Below are 26,139 nucleotides of genomic sequence, written 5' to 3' on the forward strand. Positions count from 1 at the left end.
TGCCGAGTTCCTCCAGCATTTGCTGTTCTTATTTCAGATTTCCAGCATCTGCAGTATTTTGCTTTTATAGAAGGTTGGCAGAATCACTGCCACCTTCCAAAGCTATTCCTCTCTCTTGGTCTGCCTGAGACAAAGTAAGTTTAAACAACTATTAATTACAATTAAATGAAGCTATTAATCACAAAATAATTCTAAGACAGGGACAACCTGATATGTCAAGCAATTAATATTCCTTCAGTACATGGAATGCACAACCTTTCAAGATGGAGCCAGATTGTGAATAGATTTCATAGAATCACAGAATTTACAGTGCAGAAGGAGGCCATTCAGCCCATCGACTCTGCACCGGCTCTTGGAAAGAGCACCCTACCCAAGATCCACACCTCCACCCTATCCCCATAACCCAGTAGCCCCACCCAACACTAAGGGCAATTTTGGACACTAAGGGCAATTTAGAATGGCCAATCCACCTAACCTGCACATCTTTGGACTGTGGGAGGAAACCGGAGCACCCGGAGGAAACCCACGCACACACGGGGAGGATGTGCAGACTCCGCACAGACAGTGACCCAAGCCAGAATCGAAACTGGGACCTTGGAGCCGTGAAGCAATTGTGCTATCCACAATGCTACCGTGCTGCCCGAATGCATGACCTATCAGTATGATAACTGCAAAGCCGATAGGCAAATTTATAGAACACTTTTCAACAAGCACTAAAAGTCTCAAACTGATTTTCAGCCAACAAAGTACTTTTTTTGAACTGTAGTCATTGTTGTGCAGTGGGAAACAAGGCAGCAGAATTTCACTCAGCCGAACTCCCACAAACTGCCATGTTTTAATGACCAGATAATCTGTTTCTATGTGATGTTGATCAGTGATATCAATGTGGACCAGTGCACCAGGGATAACTCTCCTGTTATTTTCAAATTAATACCATGGCATCTTTTACACCCACCGCCAGCAGGTTGATGGGTCTTGGTTTAATGTCCCGCCAGAAAACAGTACACTGTTCCCTCTACTTTGTTGCTCTGCTCAAGCCCTGGAGTGGCTGGAACCCTCAAGCCAAGCATGTGCTGCCAACTGAGCCAAAACTGACACCTATATGTATTTATGACTGATGGCTCAGTGATCAAATGCTAATAGTTTCCATCACTTACACGAGCTTCAAGTCTTCCCATACTTGGGGAAAAACAGAGCAAGAGAAACTCTACATCGCAGCTCAATGATTGTGATGCACATTACATTATTCAAACAAAAACAAAGAAAGATGACTCAAATGACCTAGGTGGCGGACTCCTGGTCCCAGTTTTGTATTGTACCAACATCAGTTGCTTTCAACCACACTGTAACAAGTGTTTTCAATGCTGACAAGCTATAAATCCCCATGAAGAATTATATTTAAAAAAGGCAAATCAAATTGAACAGAACAGACCAGTCACAACTAAGCCACAATAACTGTATTGATTGACACACTTTTGCTCTTTGGCCCTTGCTAGAGTACGAGCAACAGTATTGGCAAACAAATCCAAACCATGGTCATGAAATTAAATTGATTCAAATAGTTACTTCATGGAATTACTTGTACAAAATATGAAGCAACTTAACTTTGAAGCACAATTCAAGTGTATGCATCTGCCACAAACAGACCACAAACTGCTTCAAGTTCTAGGTCGTGCTGAAAAGTACTGCCTGGAATATCTTGATCACCTTATAATGATGAAAACAGGTCATTCTATGTATAGTTTGATGACTTTGAAGATACAAACATCATTTATTCACGTTTTCAGAACAGTAGGCCCTCTGTATCCGCGCGGGCTCAAAAGAGCCAGATCACTGGTCAATTCTCCTCCGAGATCCTTTTATTCATTTCTGAGTTTCAAATATTTACCCATTTTTTTCTCTTTGAGGATGCCGTGGTCTCTGCTTCAGCTGCTGTCTTAACTGAGCTTCCATAATCCAATCTGTTGCGTAAAGAAATGTCTTCTTTCCTCACCCAGTGACTATTTCAAATCTCATCCCACGTACTCTCTGTTGTCTATCTCATACGCTGCAGGAAAGGATGTCCCGAAGCGTGGTACATTGGCGAGGCCATGCAGACGCTGCGACAACGGATGAACGGACATCGCGTGACAATCGCCAGGCAGGAATGTTCTCTTCCAGTCGGGGAACACTTCAGCAGTCAAGGACATTCAGCCTCTGATCTTCGGGTAAGTGTTTTCCAAGGCGTATTCATGACGTGCGACAACGCAGAATCGCTGAGCAAAAACTTATTGCCAAGTTCCGCACACGAGTACGGCCTCAACCGGGACCTTGGATTCATGTCGCATTATATTCACCCCCCCCAACCATCTGGCCTGGGCTTGCCAAATCCTACCAACTGTCCTAATTCACACCTCTTTAACCTGTGATTATCCCTCTCTCCAGTTGACCTGTAAATACTTAATTCCCTGCAAAGACTCACATTCAAAGTATACGTCTTGCATCTTTCACTTTGTCTATATATATGTTTCTGGAACCTACCTCTTCATTCACCTAAGGAGCAGTGCTCTGAAAGCTAGTGATTCGAAACAAACCTGTTGGACTTTAACCTGGTGTTGTAAGACTTCTTACTGTGCTCACTCCAGTTTAACGCCGGTATCTCCACATCATATTTCGAATTAGTAATCCCCATTGGAAATAGTTTTTCCCCACCTCACTGTATGAAAACCTTTCAGAATATCAAAATTTCTCATTAAATCTCCTCTGCTCCAGTATCTTGCTCATTCTCACTCAAGTCTTTGTCATTTAGATTGGGTTTGATAACAGTAAAAGAACATTTATTACACTGCTTCCAACTGCAAAACTTTGAAAAATGTGTGACACCTAACAATGAACCAGTCAGTCAGTAACTAAAAAGATCTTGCTTTTAGGTTCTCCGTGACCACCTTGAGCAACAAAACATTTTCACTTCATTGCACATACCCTTTATTCACCTCTTCTATCACAGGCATTTTTCTGGATGACGACTTCTCTTCTTTCACTAAGTTACTTACACAGCAAATGTATTTTGCACAATTCTTAGTCCTGAAGCTAAAGTATTTCATTCTGCTGAAACTCTGCATTAAAAAAATGAAGCATCTGTCTTTGTGCATTGATACATTCCCCTGCTCAGTTTTAGAATAGAGTTTGTACACTTAATTCATTATGTGTAATGTGAAAATCTGCATGAATTAATCCCACTGGCTCATCTCAGAGAGCCAACATGAAAAATCATTAGACAGGAAATGATTTAACATTTTACTGCACAGAAATACTATTACTCAAGAATATAACAAGAACTCGTTCTCATTCCAAGTAACCGTTGATATCTATCACACTGTACATAAATACAAATCGTGCAATTGTAACCTATCTAATGCAACAACTGAATGGAGGTGAAAGGAAACTTGGAGATGCTAGAGGATTTCCATACTGCTTTTCAATCTCCCTTTTATTCTTGAGGGTTACCACAAACTTGAAGGTTGCAGTTTCAGGTTAATAATGACGGGGTTATGGAAAGACAAAAACATGAGGGCAATATTCAAGGGCTTCAAAAGTTCAGGAAATGGAGAGAAAATTGGATTAACCAATTTGTTGGACCTTCTTTAGTTTCAAAGTTTTAACCCTGTCGGGAAGCAGAGGTAGTTTTAAGTGATCTATGTTTGTATTTTGAGTTTAATTTAGTATTTCTGCATAAGAAACGCTAGTTAGATTCATGTTAACCAAAGGTATTTGCATGTATGGGGGAGGTTTTGGTTTCAGTTCAAACTTTCCGTATTGCACTGAGACAGTTTATGACACAAAATGTAAGCATGAGCGTGGACAAAAATGAGATGTAGCTGAGCAATCAGGGGCCATCTTTGGAAATATAGGCCTTGTGATCATGTTTAACTGAATTCAAGGCAGTTGGACCTTATCAGTGAGAGAGGAGATAGTCCTCACGGCCCTGTTAGAAGCAGGAAAGCCATGCAATGCAGTAATGGGCAAAAAAGCAAGCCTCAGAAACTGAAGCACCACTAGTTCCAGAAACTAGTAATGAAATGATACGTTTCCATGAAGATTGAAGTCAAAAGGAAAAAGAAACTGGAATTTGAGCAGAGTACTGTTCACTAACTTTAAAGACAGAACTGAAAAAGGGTAGATTGGATGAAGTTGGCAAGTGAAAAGCCAGAGATATGACTCAATTGTCCAGGTAAGCTGTGTTATCCTTTAAATCTGTGTGCATTTGTGAAGCGAAGTGAAGGAGATTTGTATTATTGTCAAACTTTTCATGTTTAATACTATTCTTTGTTAAAAGCCAATCGGCAATCCTGTGACTCTGTTCATTCACGTTTTCCAAAAAAAATTAAACGTTACGGCCTTTTGAGCCGGGCTTCCATCCTGGGACCTTCCAACCAGTGGTAACATCAACTAGGATCATATCAACCTTCAATAAACCACAGGAAACTAGGGTGGAATTTCTGCTTAAAATTTGATCCATTGGATTTTGGACTGTCAAATAGTCCAAAAATCAAAACATTGAGCATTATTTCCCAGATGGGCTGCTCCCCGTTAGGTGGTAACCTTAAATCTTGGGTCAAGGATGACTATAGAAGAGCATAAACATGCAACAACAAAGCAGTTCTCTCTGAACAGGGTTCAAATAGTAAGCTGTTGCACACGTTTTAGTTGAAATAATATTATGCACATTTCAACATGCTCGAAATAATACCTAGCCAAAATGCAGAATCCTTTGTCATGGTCTCTTAGGTTCTTCCTCCTAGTCCATAAGATTGACCCTACATGAATGATCTCCCACATTCACAGAATATGGAACACAGAGGAATTTGCAACATGTTATGTAAAGTAAGCTTCCCCATTCAAAATCAGAGTGCTTTAGGACATTCTAACTGAACTTTTTCTTAACAAAACAGCACTTTGGTCGGCACAGAGACCTGGAAAAAACACAAGTGGGATAAATGGTGTATTTCTGATGCTTGTTCTCCCTCTACATCATCTAAATGCAGGACTGAATTTTTGTAGCAGCTGAGTTCTCTCACAAATATATTTTCCATCAAAACAGCTACTTCAGAACTGACTCTCCTGACACCCTGAACAGCTACATTCAATTCCGTTTATTGAAAATTAATTTGAACTCAAATAATTCATGTAGACTAGGCCAAAGATTAAAACATTGTCATAATCCACAGGACTCAATCAATTATGTTTACCCATACCGGTTACATGGCTCTTCGGGAAAATAAAGTGTATATTTCAAACAATCTCAGGGGAGCAGGCAGAAATCACTGCTCGGTTTCAATTGAACAAAAATGACCATATGAATTTCCATACAGAATAACACATATTTATCATGCTCATTGTTATAATGTGTCAAATGAATGCAAGGAGCTGGGACCTCCCAATTTCTGCACACAGATTAATTTCCTGCCATCTCCAAGATGTTTTCAACTATTAAATTAATTAACTATTTTCACCAGTACAGAAAGGAGAAATCCATTTACCTGAATGCCATCAAGCAATTTGCTCATGCACCAGAAACTATCAGCTTCAATGTTTTGCAGCACTTCATCAGGCAAACTGGACACATCAAAATTTTCCACCACTCCTTCTGCAAGTGGGTAAAAAAAAAAGTAAATCAGAAAGAACATAACCCAAATTTTCGGGAGTACTGCAAGTACTTTTATAATGCACATGGAAATTAAAGCACCCACTTCAAGAGAGATTCCTTATAAAATTATTCTACAGTCAAATACAGTAGTTCAAAATCACTGAATTCAAGTGATACCATATAAATGGTGAAAAGGCAGACAAATAACGGTGTGATATGTTTTTATGGCTTCAACAATCTAATGGTCCCTTAGTCAAGAGAAAGGATTGCAAAAGTATTGAGATCAACCACCCCCGACCACCCCCCCCTCCACTCAGTCCATAAGAACAGTTGCAAAATTCAATTCCTCACCTGCACACACAAATACTTGAACTTTAGTGATCAAAATATCACTCCGAGGTGTCTCCTAAATCTGCCATATTGCTGACCCATTGTACTTGCGTCTGTGCGAACTCTGCTTACTCAAAGGCACGCTGAATGAGAACATGTTGCCTGACCAGTATGTAAGACACAACGTTGCTTGCTGCTCAGAACTTTTACTTTCCTTTTACTAATTGGCTATTCATATATATCTATTTTATTTTAATATAAATTCAACTCTACATTTGATCTACACTCATATCAAGGGCGTGTCTGCTCGTACACTGGCTTACCCCAGAGAAATTGTTTCTCTCAATCGGTCTTCTCAAAAATGTCTTTACAATTTTCAATACCTCAATTAGATCACCCCTCAACCTCCTAAACCTCAGGAGAACATAAGCCAAGTTTCCTGCAACAGTGACAAAAGTAAGCTTCCCCATTCGTAAGGGGAACACTAATTAACAAACTAACAACTTTCTCTGAAAAGAAATAAAGGTATTTTGGCAGACATAGGAACCTGGAACGTGGGCAAAAAGGAGACAAATGGACTCAATGGTGTATCCCCGCTCCCATGTTCCTACCAATCATCTAAATGCAAGATTAAATTTCTCGAGCAACAGAGTTCCCAGAAACAAATACATTTTCCATTACATCAACTACCTCAAAAGTTATTCTCTTGACACCCTGAATAGCTACTTTCAATTAGAACTTATTGAAAATGAATTTGAATTCAAAGCATGAATTCTCATGCACTAGGTTAAAGATCAAAATATTTCCACAACTTACAGGGCTCAATCAATTAAGCTTACTGATACCTACTGCATGGTGCTTCATTGTCTGCATGGCGCTTGGGACACCCCGAGGTTGTGAAAGATGCGATATAAATGCAAGTGTGTGTCTTTCTTTCATAATCTGTCATCATAATGTATCCCTCTAAGCCCTTGTATCATACTGCTGAATCTGTATTGTATCCTCAGCCCAAAATAAAACTGAGCGTTTCAGATGGGGTCACAGTGAGTCTCTGTTCAACAGGAGCATCATCACGTCCTTTCCTTTGTATTCTAAACTCCTCGAGATGAAGGCCAACATTCCATTAGCCTTTTTGATCACTTTTTGTACCTGTATCCTAGTTTGAGTTTGAGTGCGTGATTATCCAATTACCTTTGCTCCTGCACTATTCCTAGTCACGGTCAAAGTCTCAACAGGCACTTCCTGAAAGAATGCTCATATATAAACAGCTAAATTGAACAATATAACATGCAAAACTGCAGTATTTTTCAACTTACTGAAGTGCTTACCATCTGGATTACATTATATTAGGTCTGCTATCAATCTTGAGATGATTGATGCAGGTAGGACAGTGGATGTTGTCTACATGGACTTCAGTAAGGCCTTTGACAAGGTCCCTCATGGTAGACTAGTACAAAAGATGAAGTCACACGGGATCAGGGGTGAGCTGGCAAGGTGGATACAGAACTGGCTAGGTCATAGAAGGCAGAGAGTAGCAATGGAAGGATGCTTTTCTAATTGGAGGGCTGTGACCAGTGGTGTTCCGCAGGGATCAGTGCTTGGACCTTTGCTGTTTGTAGTATATATAAATGATTTGAAGGAAAATGTAACTGGTCTGATTAGTAAGTTTGCAGACGACACAAAGGTTGGTGGAATTGCGGATAGCGATGAGGGCTGTCAGAGGATACAGCATGATTTAGATTGTTTGGAGACTTGGGCGGAGAGATGACAGATGGAGTTTAATCCGGACAAATGTGAGGTAATGCATTTTGGAAGGTCTAATGCAGGTAGGGAATATACAGTGAATGGTAGAACCCTCAAGAGTATTGAAAGTCAGAGAGATCTAGGAGTACAGGTCCACAGGTCACTGAAAGGGGCAACACAGGTGGAGAAGGTAGTCAAGAAGGCATACGGCACGCTTGCATTCATTGGCCGGGGCATTGAGTATAAGAATTGGCAAGTCATGTTGCAGCTGTATAGAACCTTAGTTAGGCCACACTTGGAGTATAGTGTTCAATTCTGGTCGCCACACTACCAGAAGGATGTGGAGGCTTTAGAGAGGGTGCAGAAGAGATTTACCAGAATGTTGCCTGGTATGGAGGGCATTAGCTATGAGGAGCGGTTGAATAAACTCGGTTTGTTCTCACTGGAACGAAGGAGGTTGAGGGGCGACCTGATAGAGGTCTACAAAATTATGAGGGGCATAGACAGAGTGGATAGTCAGAGGCGTTTCTCCAGGGTAGAGGGGTCAATTACTAGGGGGCATAGGTTTAAGGTGAGAGGGGCAAGGTTTAGAGTAGATGTACGAGGCAGGTTTTTTTTACACAGAGGGTAGTGGGTGCCTGGAACTCGCTACCGGAGGAGGTGGTGGTGGAAAGCAGGGACGATAGCGACATTTAAGGGGCATCTTGACAAATACATGAATAGGATGGGAATAGAGGGATATGGACCCAGGAAGTGTAGAAGATTGTAGTTTAGTCGGGCAGCATGGTCGGCGCGGGCTTGGAGGGCCGAAGGGCCTGTTCCTGTGCTGTACATTTCTTTGTTCTTTGTACCAGCATTTATATTGGTATTGTATTGTAGGTTTCTTCAAATTATCAGCCTACATATTTTGCAAGTACAACACCTCCAAAAGGAGCATAAACAGGATTTGAGACAGGACGCAAAAGAGCTTCGACAAAGAGGTAGATTTGAAGGTGAATTTGCAGAGAGAGGTAGAGAGACAGAGGGAATTCTAGAGCTGAGGGACTAAGCAGCTGATGGTACAACCACCATTTAGAGGGACAAGGCTATGAGGAGATTTGAAAACATGGAGGATTTTTTTTTTTTTTAATTGAGGCCTCACTCAATGCAAGTCAGCAAGCGCAAGGATGGGTGGATGGGCAGGACTTGGTGAGAGTTGGCACAGGCAAAAATATTCTGTATGCAGTTAAGTTCAAAGAGGGAGGAAGAGAGCAAGCTGGTCAGAGGTGGAACAGGCAAATCTACAGTTAATAAATCAAGCATGAGGATTTAACAGCAAATGAGCAATGTCAGGTGATGTCACAGCATTCTAATTAGGAGCTGTTAGCAATCCCACGAATGTTAGAGTCAAACAGGACACCAAAGAGTAAGCAGTCTCATTCATCTTAGACACTGCTCACAGGTAGGGTCAGTAGTTAGAGGACAGAGTTTGCAGTGGGGACCAAAGACGATGGTTTCTGGCTTCCTAATATTTAGTTGGAGAAAATGTCTGTTCATTCAGTACTGGATGATGGACAAGAAGTTTGACAGTTCAAAAAAAGTACGAGTTTATCAGGATGGGATGCATCCTCGGTTGTTTAGGAACGCAAGGATAGAAAACGTGGAGGTGCAGGCCATAATCTTCCAATCCTCTGAGATACTGATGTTTAACACTGAGTATCTTTAAGACAGAGTTAGATAGGTTCTTGATTAATAAGGGGATCAGGGGTTATGGGGAGATGCCAGGAGAATGGGGGTGAGAATATATCAGCCATGATTGAATGGCGGAGCAGACTCGATGGACCGAGTGGCCTAATTCTGCTCCTATGTCTTATGGTCTTATGATGTGGTGTCAAAGGATGGAATGATTACAGTTATTATATCAATGCCAAAAATATCGCACAACAGTGATAAATAAATCTGCCAATTAAAGGCTGGTCAGATTATCGTCGGTGGTGGGAAAGCTTTTAAATATATGGGAGAAAATTATAACTCCTTGGACAAACAGAGACTAATAAAGGAGAGCAGGAATGGACTTTTTAAGGATAAATCATGCTTGGTCAACTTGATTGAGTTTTTTCATTTTTTTTTTTAAATTTAAATATTTTTATTCAAATTTTTACATATTTTCAACAAAATACCCCCCTATTTACAAAAAAAAGAAAAACAAAGAACACATAAATAAACATCTAACAACTACATCACGAATTCCCCCAATATACAAACCCCCCATTAAGCAATAATAAACACAGTAGGAAACACAAAGTACCCCCCCCCCCCGGGTTGCTGCTGCTGCTGACCACCTCCTAACGCTCTGCTAGAAAGTCTAGGAACGGTTGCCACCGCCTGAAGAACCCTTGCACAGACCCTCTCAAGGCAAATTTTACCCTCTCCAATTTGATGAATCCTGCCATGTCGCTGATCCAGGCTTCCACGCTTGGGGGCCTCGCATCTTTCCATTGTAGCAGAATCCTCCGCCAGGCTACCAGGGACGCAAAGGCCAGAATACCGGCCTCTTTTGCCTCCTGGCTCGTCCGATACCCCAAATAGTGCTAACCCCCAGCTCGGCATAACCCAGGTGTTCACCACCTTAGACACCGTCCTCGCAATGCCCCTCCAGAACCCATCCAGCGCCGGGCAGGCCCAGAACATGTGGGTGTGATTTGCTGGGCTCCCCGAGCACCTCATACACCTGTCTTCCACCCCAAAGAATCTGCTCAGCCTTGCCCCTGTCATATGCGCTCTTAAGAACCTTAAATTGTATCAGGCTAAGCCTGGCGCAAGAGGAGGAAGAATTAACCCTACCCAGGGCGTCCGCCCACGCACCCTCTTCTATCTCCTCCCCAAGCTCCTCCTCCCATTTACCCTTTAGCTCCTCCTCCTGCATCTCCTGCCTTCTCCTACCGACACCCCCGAGAGCACCCTATCCTGGATCCTGCGTGCTGAAAGCAGCAGGAACTCCCTCACTTGCCGTCTTACAAACGCCCTTACCTGCATGTACCTGAAGGCATTTCCGGGGGGGGGGGGGGAAGCCCAAATTTTTCCTCCAGCGCCCCAAGGCTCGCAAACGACCCATCTAAAATCAGGTCTCCCATCCTTTGAATTCCTGCCCTGTGCCAGCTCAGGAACCCGCCATCCATTCTCCCCGGGACGAACCGATGGTTCTCCCGGATCGGGGACCAAACCGAAGCCTCTGCCTCACCCCTGTGGCGTCTCCACTGTCCCCAAATTTTCAAAGGCCCCGCCATCACCGGACACGTGGTATACCTAGTCGGCGGGAGCGGCAGCAGTGCTGTCACCAGCGCTCCCAGAATCGTGCCCACACAGGACGCCATCTCCAGCCTCTTCCACGCCGCCCCCTCCCTCTCCATTACCAACTTGCGTATAATCGCCACATTGGCAGCCCAGTAATACCCACACAGATTAGGTAACGCTAACCCTCCTCTGTCCCTACTCCGCTCCAGAAACACCCTTCTCATCCTCGGGGTCTTTTTCACCGGTTGAGTTTTTTCATGAGAGCAATAGATTGTGTATACATTTACAAAAGGCATTTGATAAGGTACATATTAGCCTACATAGCAAAATTGAACCCCATGGATTAAATGAGATAGTAGCAGCATGGAAATTGATGACAGGATATATAAGAGTTTTATGATGAAAAGAGTAGAGGTCCATTTGGTTCGGTACCACGACTATTGCTGTATTTGATATACATTGGACTTTGGTCAAATTTTGAACCTTGCAGATGGCATAAAACTTTGCAGTATAGTAACAGAGAAGACAACAGTAATAAACTTCAAGAGAACATAGATTTTCTGGCAGTGAAGTTAAATGCAGAAAAGTATGAAGTGATCAATTTTTGTAGCAAGAATGAGAGACAATCTAAATCCAGTTATAGAATTCTAGAAGGGCTGCAGAAATGGGTGGACCTAGGGGCTGTGCTTACACAAGTCTTTGAAGGTGGAAGATAGGTTGACATAAAGCAGTTAATAAAACATGTCTGAAAACCTGGGTTATATGAAAGCATATAAAACAAAAACAACCTGGGATTGTTCTTCTTGAAGCAGAAATAGCTAAAAAGATTTGATCACGTGTTTAAAACCTTGAACGATTTAGACATGGTAAATACATTGTCATTGTTTCTAATGGTTGAAGGGTCGATAATCTGAGGGCACAGATTTAAGGGGACTAGCAAAATAACAAAATTGCATGAAGAAAAACTTACCTGTGTAGCAAGTGATTAAGGTTTGGAATTCACTGCTTCATCCTCAATATTTTGTTAAGTATGTCTCAATTTTTTAAATAAATCGTCAGTGTTAGCGGAAAAATAACATATATATTAATAAAAAGATGTCATAGGTTAAAAGCAGCACATGGGGAGTGGAAAACCGGTAGGCAAAGGGTTAAATTGTTGAATCAACCAGAAGCCTAAAGAAACCTGCACTCAGGATAATTTAATCATCTTACAGGACATTATAATAATAATTGGGAACCCATGTCACAAGACTATGGCCCCAGCTTGTCTGCGAGAGATTCATTGTTCGACCCAGAGCAGGGAACACAAAATCCATTAATGCCTCATCAAGGACCAATGGCATTATTTCAGGTTGAGGGAAACATTCTGGCAACTTGTAAAACCCATTGTATGAGTAAATTGGTTTCCCATTAAAGGGGCTCATCTCTACTGATCAGATTGTATTGTATGAAATTAATCGATGACGTCAATGCTTATCTGTAACCGTGAGCGAACGCGAAATATATGCATGATGATCCCTATAAGTTTCAGAACAGGATGATGCTAGCTAAAGGCAGCAGTAGCTCCTAGTTCTCCTGTGTGCACACAGCCATTTCTGGAATAAACAAAGTTTTACCAACACCACGTGGTCGCAGATGAGCATTTCTTCCCTCCAACAGTCAGATTACTCTAGCATTTTTCGCCAAGGAACAAGAATTTTCAAATGCAGAAATAATAAGGTTGGATGTTCTCTTACCACCATTTCCCCCACCCCTATTCCCTTAGGCACGTTCCTATGCTCCATTATCAATGTGATCATGTCTGATCTTTGACCTGAACTCTATTTTCCTGCCTGATCCTTTGATTCTATTGGGGTCCAAAAGTCTATCAATGTCAGCTTTGAATATAGTCAATGCCTATAAAATGCTCAAGATTCACACCCGAGTGACGGAATTTCTCCTAATATTAGTCCTAAATGTATTAACATTCAGCCCCTCAAGCCTGCTCTGACATTCAATAAGTGCATGCTGATCTGATTGTAATCTTAAATCCACTTTCCTGCCTGCCCCCAAAACCCTACATTCCCTCTTCAATCAGAAATCTACTTAATTGGCTGACCCCTTTATTCTGAAATTACACTCTTTAAGTTTAGGCTCTCCAGCCAAAGCAAACATCTGCCCTGCGAACCCCTCAGAATTTTATACCTTTTATATCTTTCAACGAGATCACCTCTCATGCGCTTCTAAACTACAGGGAGCATAGGTACACTGTACTCAATTTCTCATCTAAGGAATCAATTTAGTGAACCTCTGTTACACCCACTCTATGGCAAGTACATCTTTCCTTGGGTATGGAGACTGTTTGGAGGCTAAATCTCAGCATCACATTTCAAATATTATCTCACCAAAGTCCGATGCACACAAGGTGTGGCCATGGATACCTGCATGGGACCAGTTATGCCTGTCTTTTTGTGGGTTATGTGGAACATGCTCTTTTTTCTTCCCTACTCAGGCCCGCTCCTGAACTCTTTTTCTGATACATCGATGACTGTATCGGTGTCGCTTTATGCTCTTTGTCTGGACCTGGCAAAATGTATTGATTAATTTCCAATCCCTCCCTCACCTCTCTGTCTTTATTATCAGAGATAGACTGACCACCAATAGTCATTACAAGCCTACCGACTCCCATAGCTACGTTGACTACAGTTTCTCACACCCTGCTTCCTATAAAGACTCCATCCCATTCTCCCAGTTTCTCCACCTCCATTGCATCTGTTTCTGAAGATACCACCTTCAAAAATGACGCTTCTGACATGTCTACCTTTTTCTTTGTTTTTTGGACTTTCTCCTTTGCTCCCTACCCCACACATTTTTTTAAAAATTTAGAGTACCCAATTATTTTTTTTCCCCAATTAAGGGGCAATTTAGCATGGTCAAGCCACCTAACCTGCACATCATTGGGTTGTGGGGGTGAAACCCACGCTGACATGGGGAGAATGTTGAAACTGCACATGGACAGTGACCCAGGGCCGGGATTCGAACCCAGGTCCTCAGCCCTGCAGTCCCAGTGCTAACCACTGCGCCACATGCCACCCTGCCCCACACATGGTTGACAGGCGGCTCAAACGAGTTTGACCCATTTCCTGCACCTCTGTCCTCACCCCTTTCCCTCTCTCCCCGAACCATGATAGGGCTCCCAATCCCCCGTCCTCACTCTTCACCCCACCAGCCTTTGCATTCAAAGATTCATCCTCTGCTAATTCCACCATCTCGCGCTTGATGCCACCATTAAACACATCTTCCAGTCAGACCCCTTTCAGCATTCCACAGGGATTACTCCCTCTGTGACACCCTGGTCCACTCGGCCATGTCCACTCCATCATGCCCAATCCCTCATCCCCGTACATTCCCTTGCAAGCGCAGAAGTTGCACCACATGCTCCATTACCTCCTCCTTCCTCACTGTTCAAGGCCCCAAACACTCCTTTCAAGGTAAGCAACATTTCACTTGCACGTCTTTCAATTTGATTTATTGTATTCACTGCTCCCAATACAATCTCCTCCACACTGGAGAGACTTGCCGAACATCTTCGGACAGTCTGCAAGCATGACCCCAGCCTTCCTGTTGCTTTCTATTCAACGCAGCATCTTGGTCTTATACTCATGTCCACCCTTGGCCCGTTGAAATGCTTCGTGGTACCCAATGCAAACTGGAGGATCAGCATCTCACCTTCCAATTAGGCACATTAGGAATCAACATTGAATTCAACAACTATAGACTGTGACCTTTCTCCTGCATCTTAACCTTTTTTATACCCCAAACATTTTTTGTTCCTATGCCAAAACCCTCTCTTTCTACTCCCCTCCCCCACCCCACCCCAATCTCCCCCACACGAGGCCATCTATCACTTTTCTGGTGTTTTGCTACATTTTTATTGAAATCTCTCCCAGCTCCCACTAGTCACTGTTCCAGCTGTCCACAGTATATGCAGTGTATAAACCAACATTTTGTCCTTCTCTTTTGTTCTGAAGAGGCCATACAAAATGTTAACTCTGTTTTCTCTCCAAACAGATGCTACCAGAGATTTTCCAGAATGCTCGGTTTCAGATTTCAGCATCCGCAGTATTTTGATTTTATCTCAAAATAATTTCACAGTTTAGGATTTTAGATGATGATTAAAAACAAACTCGCACCCTGTGTGGACCATGCATCATCGGAAACTTAAAATATTAAGTGAATGGACCTAATTACTGAGCACAAGAATGCTGACAGTGCAAGTACAATCTGTGTGATTAAGGGTCTCTGACAGCAAGAAAAATCACAGCTGCTGCAGAAAGGTTTCACTCCAAGATCCAACACTAGTCGAAATAATCTTTCCAAAATGTAGACTTTACTTTCTCCACTCTATTTAACAGTTATGCAACTGCTGTTAAAGACTGTTGACCCCTGCCTTGATTTGTACTGTGTGCCTAATGGGCCTGTGGAAGGGTCACTGTGTCACTGACAACACTCTCACAGAACAAAATTGTCGAAGTGGACGCACAGCTTCTAACCATGGCATTAGATGTACTGAAAATTACTTAAGGATCACAACTCTGTCAACTGTAAAGTGCTCTGCATAAGACGGAGCTGCATGTCAGATATCGCATCTCATTTTAAATAAAGATTAGGTACTTGCGATGATTACATTCAATATTGTAAAGCACACCCAATATAAAGTTACACTTGCTTATAAAAAGTTGAACTGCATAAAATCTGATCTAACCTTGGCCTTCGAGATTTTGCTCACTTTTTCACTGTCCGGTCCACTCTTTGGCAATGCTTCCTTTCACCGTTCCCAGCTCGAAGGAATACTGTGCCCTCAGGCCCACAAAGCATTATCCAATCCCCAAGACCTTTGTTTCTCTCATGCCCAAGCCCCAATTGCCTGAGTTCCAATCTGTCGTTCCCTCCCTCTCTTCTCCCACCGAGTTCCAGTCTGCCAATGCCCGATTTTCTTCTCACCCTGTTCCAAACTAGTCGAGTCCACATACCCGCAGCTCTCCTCTTTGTTCCTCTACCATCTCTACAGCCTATACAGGTGCCGGTTACTAATGCTTTGCGGAGCTATTATGGCTTAACTTTGGCTCATGCATCAGTAGTGATTACATCCCAAGATGTTAAAAATGTAGAGGAAGTTATTCCATACCATCCTGCTTCACATCAGGGAAGATGATTATTCTAGTTAATTGGCAACGGTCGTATCAACAGCAAATACTGGCTTATCCAGCAACATCGCAGAAATTGTAAAAATATGGAACAGCAGAAATTAAAGTTCACATGAATAAAATTCAGTCTTCACTTTTGCAGCTTGCGCATTGACATAACATTCTACAAATTAGATTATTTCTAATTTATCCTGAGGGAACAGTATTTCTTCGAGCTGGGAGCAACAACAACAAGAGAAATAATCTCATTTGTAGATTCCTTTTTTCACCAGGTCTTATTCCATGTGTGGTTTATCCTCAAAACCGTAGATCAATCCCCTCTTTTACCCCCACAGGTATGGATGACAAAGGCTACAGCAAGAATACTCTTCTGGACATACTGAATAAGATTTCCCCCCCTTCCATCCAAAACTAATAGAGGAAGAACAGCAATATACCCAATCACAGATGAGAAAACTGAAAATCTATCAATCTCAATATAGTTTACAAATATCCAAAATAATTATTAATTACTCCAAATATAAAAGCATACTTCTCCAATTCAACTTTTTTTTGTGAAGGAAACAATAGTAATGTAGTTTTTGGTCCAAAATTTTATTTGGCTGAACCGTGTTGAATCATGGCACTGCAATTGAATAGGGCATTGGTGAGACCACACCTGGAGCAGTGTGTGAAGTTTTGTTGTTCTTATCTGAGGAAGGATGTTCTTGCTATGGAGGGAGGGAGTGCAGCAAAGGTTTACCAGGCTGATTCCTGGGATGGCGGGACTGACATACGAGGAGAGACTAAGCCGGTTAGGATTATATTCAATGGAGTTTAGAAGAGCAAGGGGTTCTCCTAGAAACTTACAATATTCTAACAGGATTATACAGGATAGATTCAAAAAGAACATGCCCGACGGTGAGGGAGTTCAGAACTAGGGGTAAGAGATTGAGGATAAGGGGTAAATCTTTTAGGATTGAGGCGAGGATCAGGGTATTGAACTTGATCAGCCATGATCATGATTGGCAGAGCAGGGTTGAAGGACCGAATTGCTTCCTCCTGCTTCTATTTTATAAATGTATTTTTCTATGTAAATTCAGAACTGGTTTCATGTCTTGTGATTAAAAGCCTCTCAACACTGGACTTTCTTTTTAGTAAGTATAACTTGATGAAATTCCTATCGTCTGTTCAAATAATTTGAAAACATGCACACAAAATTGCCTACGATCGCGACACTTCGCAACAACAGCAACTTTAAATTTAATTCTTCTTGGGAGTACATGAAAAGGATGACAAATCAACATTTCCACACTGGCAGCTACTTATTGAATCAAAAGTGACAGTAATATAAAATCCTGCAAACAGAGCAACCATTCTCATATATTTTGCAATGTTTATAATAAACACATATCTTAAACAGCCCATTTGTTTAAAAAACAAAAGTCATACCACAGCCCAAACTGTATCTATCAATTAAATGCCCAATTCTCACATCAAGGTTTTCAAAAATATTTTTCATCTCAGAATGCTTTGGCTTCAAAATATTAAAGTATTCAAATGCAAAGTGACACAATGTGATCCATGTTATGATTTATTTACTTTGTTATAGAGTCTGACTGTTAGATTAGTTTCTATGTTGCCTCTCTGTACTTGGAAGAAATTATCTCCCTGGGGTGCTTGCTATATAATGACAAGTGCTGCCACTAATTACCCATCATATCTCATCAGTAAAGCCTATGTAATTACAAAAATTATCATGCTGACCTCATATGCAATTGCTGAACAGCATTACAATGACCGAAAACTGTAATACTGTCTTATGCCCTTGGCATTGGATGCAAAATAGTACAACAAAAATATTTTAATCCAAGCTGATGCTCAAGTACTCTGGAACTGGAGTTCATTTAATTTTATTTGGAAATAAATACCTCCAAAAGATCATGAGAACGCAGAAAGGAGGGTGGCACTGTGGCTAGCACCGCTGCCTCACAGCACCGAGGACCCAGGTTCGATCCCAGCCCGTGTGGAGTTTGCACATTCTCCTCGGATCTGCGTGGGTCTTGCCCTCACAACCTAAAGATGTGAAGCGTAGGTAGATTGGCCATGCTAAATTACCCCTTAATTGGAAATATATAATTGAGTACTCTACATTTATTTTTTAAAAAGGGAAAGCAGAAAGGTAAATCGAACAAATATTTTTATTTACTCAAACTGCACATGTATATGAATTACACCAGCGGTTCGCAGAGCAGGATACATGAACCCCTGGGGTACAACAATGTCTCAATAGGTTCAGGGCCGAGAAACTTAAAACGTTATCAGACTCCACGGAGATGGTAACAATTGATCAATGTTTACCGGTAATGTGTGATTGTAATGATTTGCAAAATGTGTGGTCACTGGAGGGATATTAAAGAAATACAATTGCAGTTCTTTACAGATATTTCAAAATAATATTTGTTTATGCGATGTGGGCATCACTGGCTAGGCCAGCAATTTTATTGCCCAGTCCTAATTATCCTCGAGAAGGTGGTGGGTGAGCAGTCTTCTTGAACCATTGCAATCCATGTGTTGTAGGAACGCCCATAATGTATTTTAGGGATTTTGACCCAGTGACAGTGAAGGAGTGATAATCTAATTCTAAGTCAGGATAGCAGCTTGGAGAGGGACTTGCAGAGGGTGGTATTCCCATGCATCTGTTACCCTTGTTCTTCTGGTTGGAAGAGGTCAAAGGAGGTACTGTCGAAGGATGCCTGGTTGGTTGGTTGCTGCAGTGCATCTTGTAGAGGGTACATGCTGCTGCTACTGTGCATCAGTGGTGGAGGGAGTGAATGTTTAAAGTAATGGTTGGAGAGTCAATCAAGCGGGCTGCTGTGTCCTGGATGGTGTGAAGCTTTTCGAATGCTGTGGAACTGGACTCATCCAGGCAAGTGAAGAGTTTTCCATTTGGAGAATACTCCTGACCTGTGCCTTGTAGGTAGTGGTCAGGCTTTGAGGAGTCAAGAGATGGGTTACTCTCTGCAGCTTTCCTCGCCCCTGAACTACTCTTGGGTGTTTTAACATTCCGCGTTGCAAAAGTATTTTTACTTTCTTTGAACACGAAAATGTGATCATACAGCCAGAAGAAATGGAGACAGTTGATTTTTAGGGCACCTTTTCTAGCCTCCTTCCCATTTGGGATGGGCAGGGGGATCCTGAAGACAACTGTTTGGACACAGATACTGCTGCCCAAAGACACCTCTGTCCCAACACAGGAGACAACAACCTTCATGCATCTGTCCCGTGTGCAGATTCTTCACTGGGAATTCCCAGGTTCACAACCTTGTCCTGTAAAACTATTTTGACAGAATTGGTGGTCAAGTTTCAGTGACCTGTTCAATCATGAAGACCAGGACCACCTTGCCATTCTGCGTCCATCTTTGCAACCAGTGAGAGCACAGCCTTCCTTAGTCTATTCAACAAAGTCCTAGTGTATAAAGCAGCTGTCGTCACCTGTACTACACCAAGATCTGGACTGTGTTTCAATAACATAAAGGCACAAGAAAAAGTCCATTAGCAATGCCTCCACCACATCCTCCAAATTCAATGAGAGGACAGTTGAACAAATGCTAGTATCGTTCTTGAAGCCAGGTCCACAAGCATTCAGACAAAAGTCCTGCAAAATCACCTGGATTGATCACTTCACCCAAATGGATTTAAAACATTTTCCATTCCAGATCCTGTTTTCTCAACTCTCAGATGGCCAGTGTTCCAGGAGAGGACTAGGAAAACAAGTCAAAGAAATGCTGGTGCTCCCAGTGAAGCTGGTCAGCAATGGCATTAGTGACTGGGAGGAGCTTAATACCAATCATTCAAAATGGTGGAAAACTTGTCAATCAAAGGGGAAACATGGTGGCACAGTGGTTAGCACTGCTGCCTCAGTGCCAGGGACCCGGGTTCAATTCCGACCATGGGTGACTGTGTGAAGTTTACACATTCTCCCCGTGTCTGAGTGGGTTTCCTCCGGGTGCTCCGGTTTCCTCACACTATCCAAAGATGTGCAAGTTAGGTGGAGTGGCCATGCTAAATTGCCCCTTAGTGTCCAACAGTTAGGTAGTTATGGGATTGCGGGAGAATGGGCCTGGGTAGGGTGCTCTTTCAGAGGGTTGGTACAGACTTGATGGCCGAATGGCACTGTAGAGATTCTATGATTCGAAATTGCATCACGCTCCGAGTCCAAATACCTTAAAGACAAAACAAAGTGGCGGAAGGAAAGACAAGGAAGCACATCCTGCAGTCTGCATCCTACTACATCAAGGGGCATCCTTGTCCCCTGTGCCCACAGATCTCGGGTTGAGAATCAGCCTGTTCAATCAAATGCAGACCCAGGGCAGAAATTTACCACCCGAAGTAGGTGTCATCCTCAAACTGAGTACAGTCAACACAAAATAAATTGCTTAAAGGAAAACGCAAAAGGTGCTGTATCTTTTTTTTAATTCAATCATCGGAGCTGGGCTTGGCTGACTGGGCCAGCATTAATTGACCATCCCCAACTGCCCATGAACTGAATGGCCTGTCAGGCTATTTCTAAGGGCATTCTAAGAGTCAAGCACATTGCACATTGCTGTGGATCTGGAGTCACTTGTAGGCCAGACCAGGTAAGGATGGCAAACTTCCTTCCTTAAAGGACATCAGTGAACCAGATGGTTTTTTTACAACAATCGACAACAGTTTCATGATCATCATTGAACTTTTAATTCCAGATATTTATTAAAATCAAAATTCATTATCTGCCTTGGTGGAAATAAGGGCACATTCTTAAAAGTATGGGAACCACCAAATTATGCCATAATAATTTTTTTTTAAAAAGAGGTAACTCCTACGTTCTTTTGAACAATGAATCATATATGCAAATGCCAAAACAATCACTTGGCATTTGCTTTAACATTTTGGAATACCAGTGTATGAACGTTGGACAGGTTTTTGTTGATATCTTAGCACAGGAAGAAATTCCAAATGAGTACCTTAAGTTTCACATACGTGCATCCCAAGGTACAATTTCAGGATTGTTATTCATTGAGCAACCAGACAAGAAATCAGCAAGATTACTTGACATAACTCATTACTCCACACCATGTAGATCCATAAAGAAAAGGTTCCTGCACTTGGATCAAGCAATGACTATGAAAGAAATAAGGTTTTGATTCCTCCTTGAGCTGTTAATGAGATATAAGCCGATCACTGATCAGCACAAAAATGTGCTGTTACCATAAAAACTGAAATAAAACCAGTAAGATGGGAAAATGTAATTTGTTTACATCATTGATATTCAAACCAGAGTACTTTTGGACTGATGATCCCCTTAAAGATCGATAACATTAAGATATTTGAATTTCCAGCAGCTGGAAGGATCAGACAAGATTTCAAGTTTCAAAACTTTTATTCTCAAAAACTAAAAACACCATTTAGTAGGCAACATTTACTCCAAACCACAGAAACGTTTCCCCAAAATCCCCCTCCATAGTTGTACTTTACTCTGTCCATTAAGTGGATACTTCATTCCCCAAGAACCAATCTACAATTATTTTCAGTTCCCAATGGTTTGCTTCCTTTTCCAGTTAGATAACCTCTAATCCCCAAACTGATTTTCAGTGAGTATTACCTTGGAGGTTCCTCCTTTTAGCCAAATATTCCAGCCCCGATCAAATCCTCATAACCTTGATTTCTTCAACATGACTACGAGCTTCTACCCGCATGCTGCACGGCGAACACTAGAGACTGGTTGCCTCTATCTCTCTGCTCTTTCAGATTTGTGCAGACAAAGCAGTTCCTGGTTCAGTGATCTCATAGAATCACTACAGTGCATAAGGAGACCATTCGGCCCATCGAGTCTGCACCGACTCTCTGAAAGAGGATCCTACCTAGGCCCACTCCCCTGCCCTATCTCATAATCCCACCAAACCTGCATATCTTTGGAAACTAAGGGGCAATTTTTAGCATGGGCAATCCACCTTACCTGCACATCATTGGACTGTAGGAGGAAACCCCAGAACCCGGAAGAAACCCACAAAGACATGGGGAGAATGTGCAAACTCCATATTCACCAAAGGCCGGAATTGAACCCAGGTCCCTGGCTCTGTGAGGCAGCAGTGCTAACCACTGTGCCACACTTAGAAAACCCTGTAAATGGATCAGACAATGGTTTGCTTTTGACTGTTTCCTTCTTGAAGCCTATCTCCATGGCAATGTGAATCTAGTAGGCCTCATATACAGTTAGGAATGATAATTAGCTTTCCTTTAGACCCCCCACTCCATTGTATCTCAACATTAAACACACGGTTTAAAGTATAATCCTTGATAAAACCTGACATTCCTAACACCTCCTTGCGAGACTTGGAAATGAACAGTCTACCCATAATCAGCAGATGCTCCTGCCATTGTCGACAGGTGTTTACATTTGCAACCTTGTTCCCAGTAAATCAACCTGGACCCACCTTTTAACAATCAAGCCACCCCAGCTTGTTGTTGAGCAGGATTCAGAACAGATCACAAGATCCCCTTCATTCCTCCATATTATCCAAAGATGTGCAGGTTAGGTGGATTGGCCAGGCTAAATTTTCCCTTTGTGTCCAAAGCTGTACAGGATAGGTGGAGTTATGGGGTTACGGGGATAGGGCAGGGGAGTGGACCTAGGGTAGAGGGCCGGTGCAGACTCAACGGGCCAAATGGCCTCTTTCTGCACTGTAGGAATTCTCTGATTATCTTGAATTAAAGAGACAGTTTTATGAAACTGCTGCCGCATATTTAGAACCACCCTTACTCTTAAGAGATTTTTCTAATACTAATTTAGCACTCAGCACATGATGATCCCAGTCATCATGGTTGATACAGTACTGAAACTTGATCACCAACTGATCAAAATCACGTGAACAATGACGGAACCCAAGGCCCCCTAAATAAATTAACACTTGGGCTTGCTTCGTTCACATTATGGTTTCTCTTCTTAAGGATAGTAATACCATCTGTCAATGCTGGAAAGAATATTTTGAACCTCAACTGTGAATAAACAAAGGCAGCTGATACACTCCAGGCTATCTCCGGTACCCTGTGGTAGAATCCATGGGTAGACCACCATTGATGGGAGAGCTGCAACAAGTAATCAAATGGATGAAAAACAATAAAGCCTGCACCCCCGTTGGTATTCCAGGTGAAGTCTTCAAAGTTAGTGTGCTTTTGTTCACATCAAAACTCCATGCACTCATCCTATTTTTACAGATTTACGAGGAAAAAAGAACCTCCCCCTTGTTACCTATTCTCAAACCGCCCATGGCTGAGGAAATCCTCTCAGAGACAGTATGGTTTTTGTCCTTCCAGAGGAACGTCCGATATGGTCTTTGTCACCAGCCAAATGCAAGAAAAATATTCATAACATCAGGAACTCTTCCTTGCCTACATTGATCTGACCAAAACATTTGAATCAGTAAATTGCAAGGCTCTGTGGAATGTGCTCCAAAGATTTGGATGTCCAAGGTACTTCATCACAATCCTGTAATTGCCTCTTAACAAGATGACTGCAACTGTCTTGAATGGGAGATCCAAAACAGATATCTTTCATATCCAAACTTATGTCAAGCAAGGCTGTGTGATAGCCCTCATACTATTTACAAGCTGTCAAACAGCAGCTATTCAGCTCTTTAAAGATCAACTGCCCTCTGGTGTCAGCATTAAATATCGCCCAGATGGAAAATTCTCCAACCTCAGTCACCTCCAAACTAAAACTAAACAGACCACCATAGATGTACATGATCTACAGTTTGTGGATGACTGTAGTGTCATCTCCCATTCTGTGCCAGATTTGCAAACCACTCACTATCTCTTCAGTTCTACATAAAAGAAACGTGGCCTGTCTTTGATGGTTCCCAAACAAAATGCATATCAATCCACGCCAGGTCAGTCAAATACTTCATCGACATCACATGTTGATGAAGAGATTCTAGAGTATGTTGAGCACTTCCCATACCTTGGCAGCCACCTCTCTCAAAATGCCACCACTGATCAGCTGTGCCAACTCAGCCTTCTACAAATTACTGCAGTGATTGTTTGACAACATAGACCTTCGTAAGTCAACGAAAGTTGAAGTGTACAGAGCAGTTACTGTCATCATATTCCTGTACGCAATGGAACCTGAACTCTGCAGCATAAGAGCGCTCAGGAAATTCCATCATTAATGCCTCCACCGCAAACTCCAAATTCAATAAGAGGAGTGTCCAGCAAATGCTTGCCTCCTTCTTGAAGCCAGCTCCACTGGCATTCAGGAAAATCTCCCTTTTATATACTGGAGACTACATCCGGATGACCGAAAAATGTCTTCCCTGCCCAGTTCTGTTTTTTCAACGCTCAAATGACTAATATTTTAGGGGAGGAAAAAGAAAATGCTTCAAAGACACGCTGAAGCTCTCCTTTGAAGCTTGGTGATATTAACATTAATGACTGGTAACAGCTTGCTACCAATCATTTAGAAGGCATACAACTTGTCCATCACACTGTGCCCCCCTTGGAGTCACAATGATGAGGCAGAGCAGCAGTAGAGAAGAAAAGGAAGTAAATCCTGTACTTTGGACTCCATTACCTGGTGGAATGTCTTGTCCATGTGCCCATCACATGTGGGTGAGAACTCACCTGTTCAGTCATATGAAGACTCATGGCAGAAACTCGCAACCCTGAGTAAATGGCATCCTTGAATCGGGGGACAGCCACTGCATCAATGCCCAGAAATTCTCGATATTGAATAAGTGTCATAGGGATTCAAAACGTTAACTCTGTTTCTCTCTCAGGTCTGTTGCTAGACCTGCTGAGTTTATCCAGCATTTTCTGTATTTCATCCCTGCAAATCCCCACCTCAGTTAAGGCAGTAGCTGATGTCCAAAAGGAAAGCAGTGAGTATTCCTTGCTGGGGATGTTTATTAATTCCATAATGTAACAGAAATGATTTGTTGTCTGTCAAATTAAAAATGTAATTATGTCTTTACCCGCCCCCTGGAGTGCAGTGACTCTAGTTTAAACAGATCTCAGACAGGCAAAGACCTCAAAAGATCATTACAATAATTTCCATACAGGAGACAGTAATGGTGGATAAAGTTTTTGTAGACCAATCCCAACATTGCAATATCCTTCAGAATAAAACAATCACTACAATAGATTATGAGGGACTAGGTTGCAACCTCAGGTGGGATAAAGGACCAAATGGCATTATTTTGCTAATAACTTTCACAGACTAGGACAAGATAATCATTAACTGAATTGCTCATGGGTCTTGCATGATTGTTACATGTGCCATCACAGGAAAATTATATTAAAGATATACAGAAATGCCAAAGACATACAGCCTATTTTTACCCTCCCATCATTATAAATACATGCCATCTATGCTTGGCAATTGCTTCAAATAACTACATCCTATCGCCCCATATTATTATGACAAATGCCATCATCCTCAACTTACATAAGCATTTAGCGCAGGTCTACATAGCTGGTTATTAAAGCGGACCAAGGCAGGCCAGCAGCACGGTTCAATTCCCGTACCAGCCTCACCGAACAGGCGCCGGAATGTGGCGACTAGGGGCTTTTCACAGTAACTTCATTTGAAGCCTACTTGTGACAATAAGCGATTTTCATTTCATTCATTCTTCTTCAAATCCCCAATTTTACAGAAAATATTTAATTGCATAAGCTGTTCATTCATGGTGATTTTTTTTTAAAAACCATTCTAATTCACAACCGTACAAGACATTAGCTTCTTTGTGTTTAAAGAGCATCTAGGCATAGCAAATGAAAGAAACCATTGCCTGAAAATGTTACACTAAATTGTCCCTTAATTGGAAAAAAAAGAATTAGGTGCACTAAATTTATTTTTAAAAAAGGAAAATTACTTCAGTGTGTATTTGCAGCAAGGGAAACAATTATTGGAATCAAAGTCAATCAAGTACTTATCCACTACCAGTGACATAATTCTTGGTGCTG

The 26,139-nt window shown here is 41.9% G+C and overlaps 1 protein-coding gene across 7 annotated transcripts in view; it reads right to left on the reverse strand.

Annotated features, from left to right (window-relative positions):
• Positions 1–26,139, reverse strand: part of tbc1d22a (TBC1 domain family, member 22a) — a 517,208-nt gene that overhangs the window by 264,552 nt on the left and 226,517 nt on the right. For all 7 annotated transcript variants that reach the window (XM_072471465.1, XM_072471464.1, XM_072471460.1 and 4 more), the window contains one exon: positions 5,520–5,626. In XM_072471465.1, coding sequence (XP_072327566.1) covers positions 5,520–5,626 — 107 coding nt within the window. The remainder of the gene's footprint in view (positions 1–5,519; positions 5,627–26,139) is intronic.

The sequence above is a fragment of the Scyliorhinus torazame genome, chromosome 13, assembly GCF_047496885.1.
Source record: "Scyliorhinus torazame isolate Kashiwa2021f chromosome 13, sScyTor2.1, whole genome shotgun sequence".
NCBI lineage: Eukaryota > Metazoa > Chordata > Chondrichthyes > Carcharhiniformes > Scyliorhinidae > Scyliorhinus > Scyliorhinus torazame.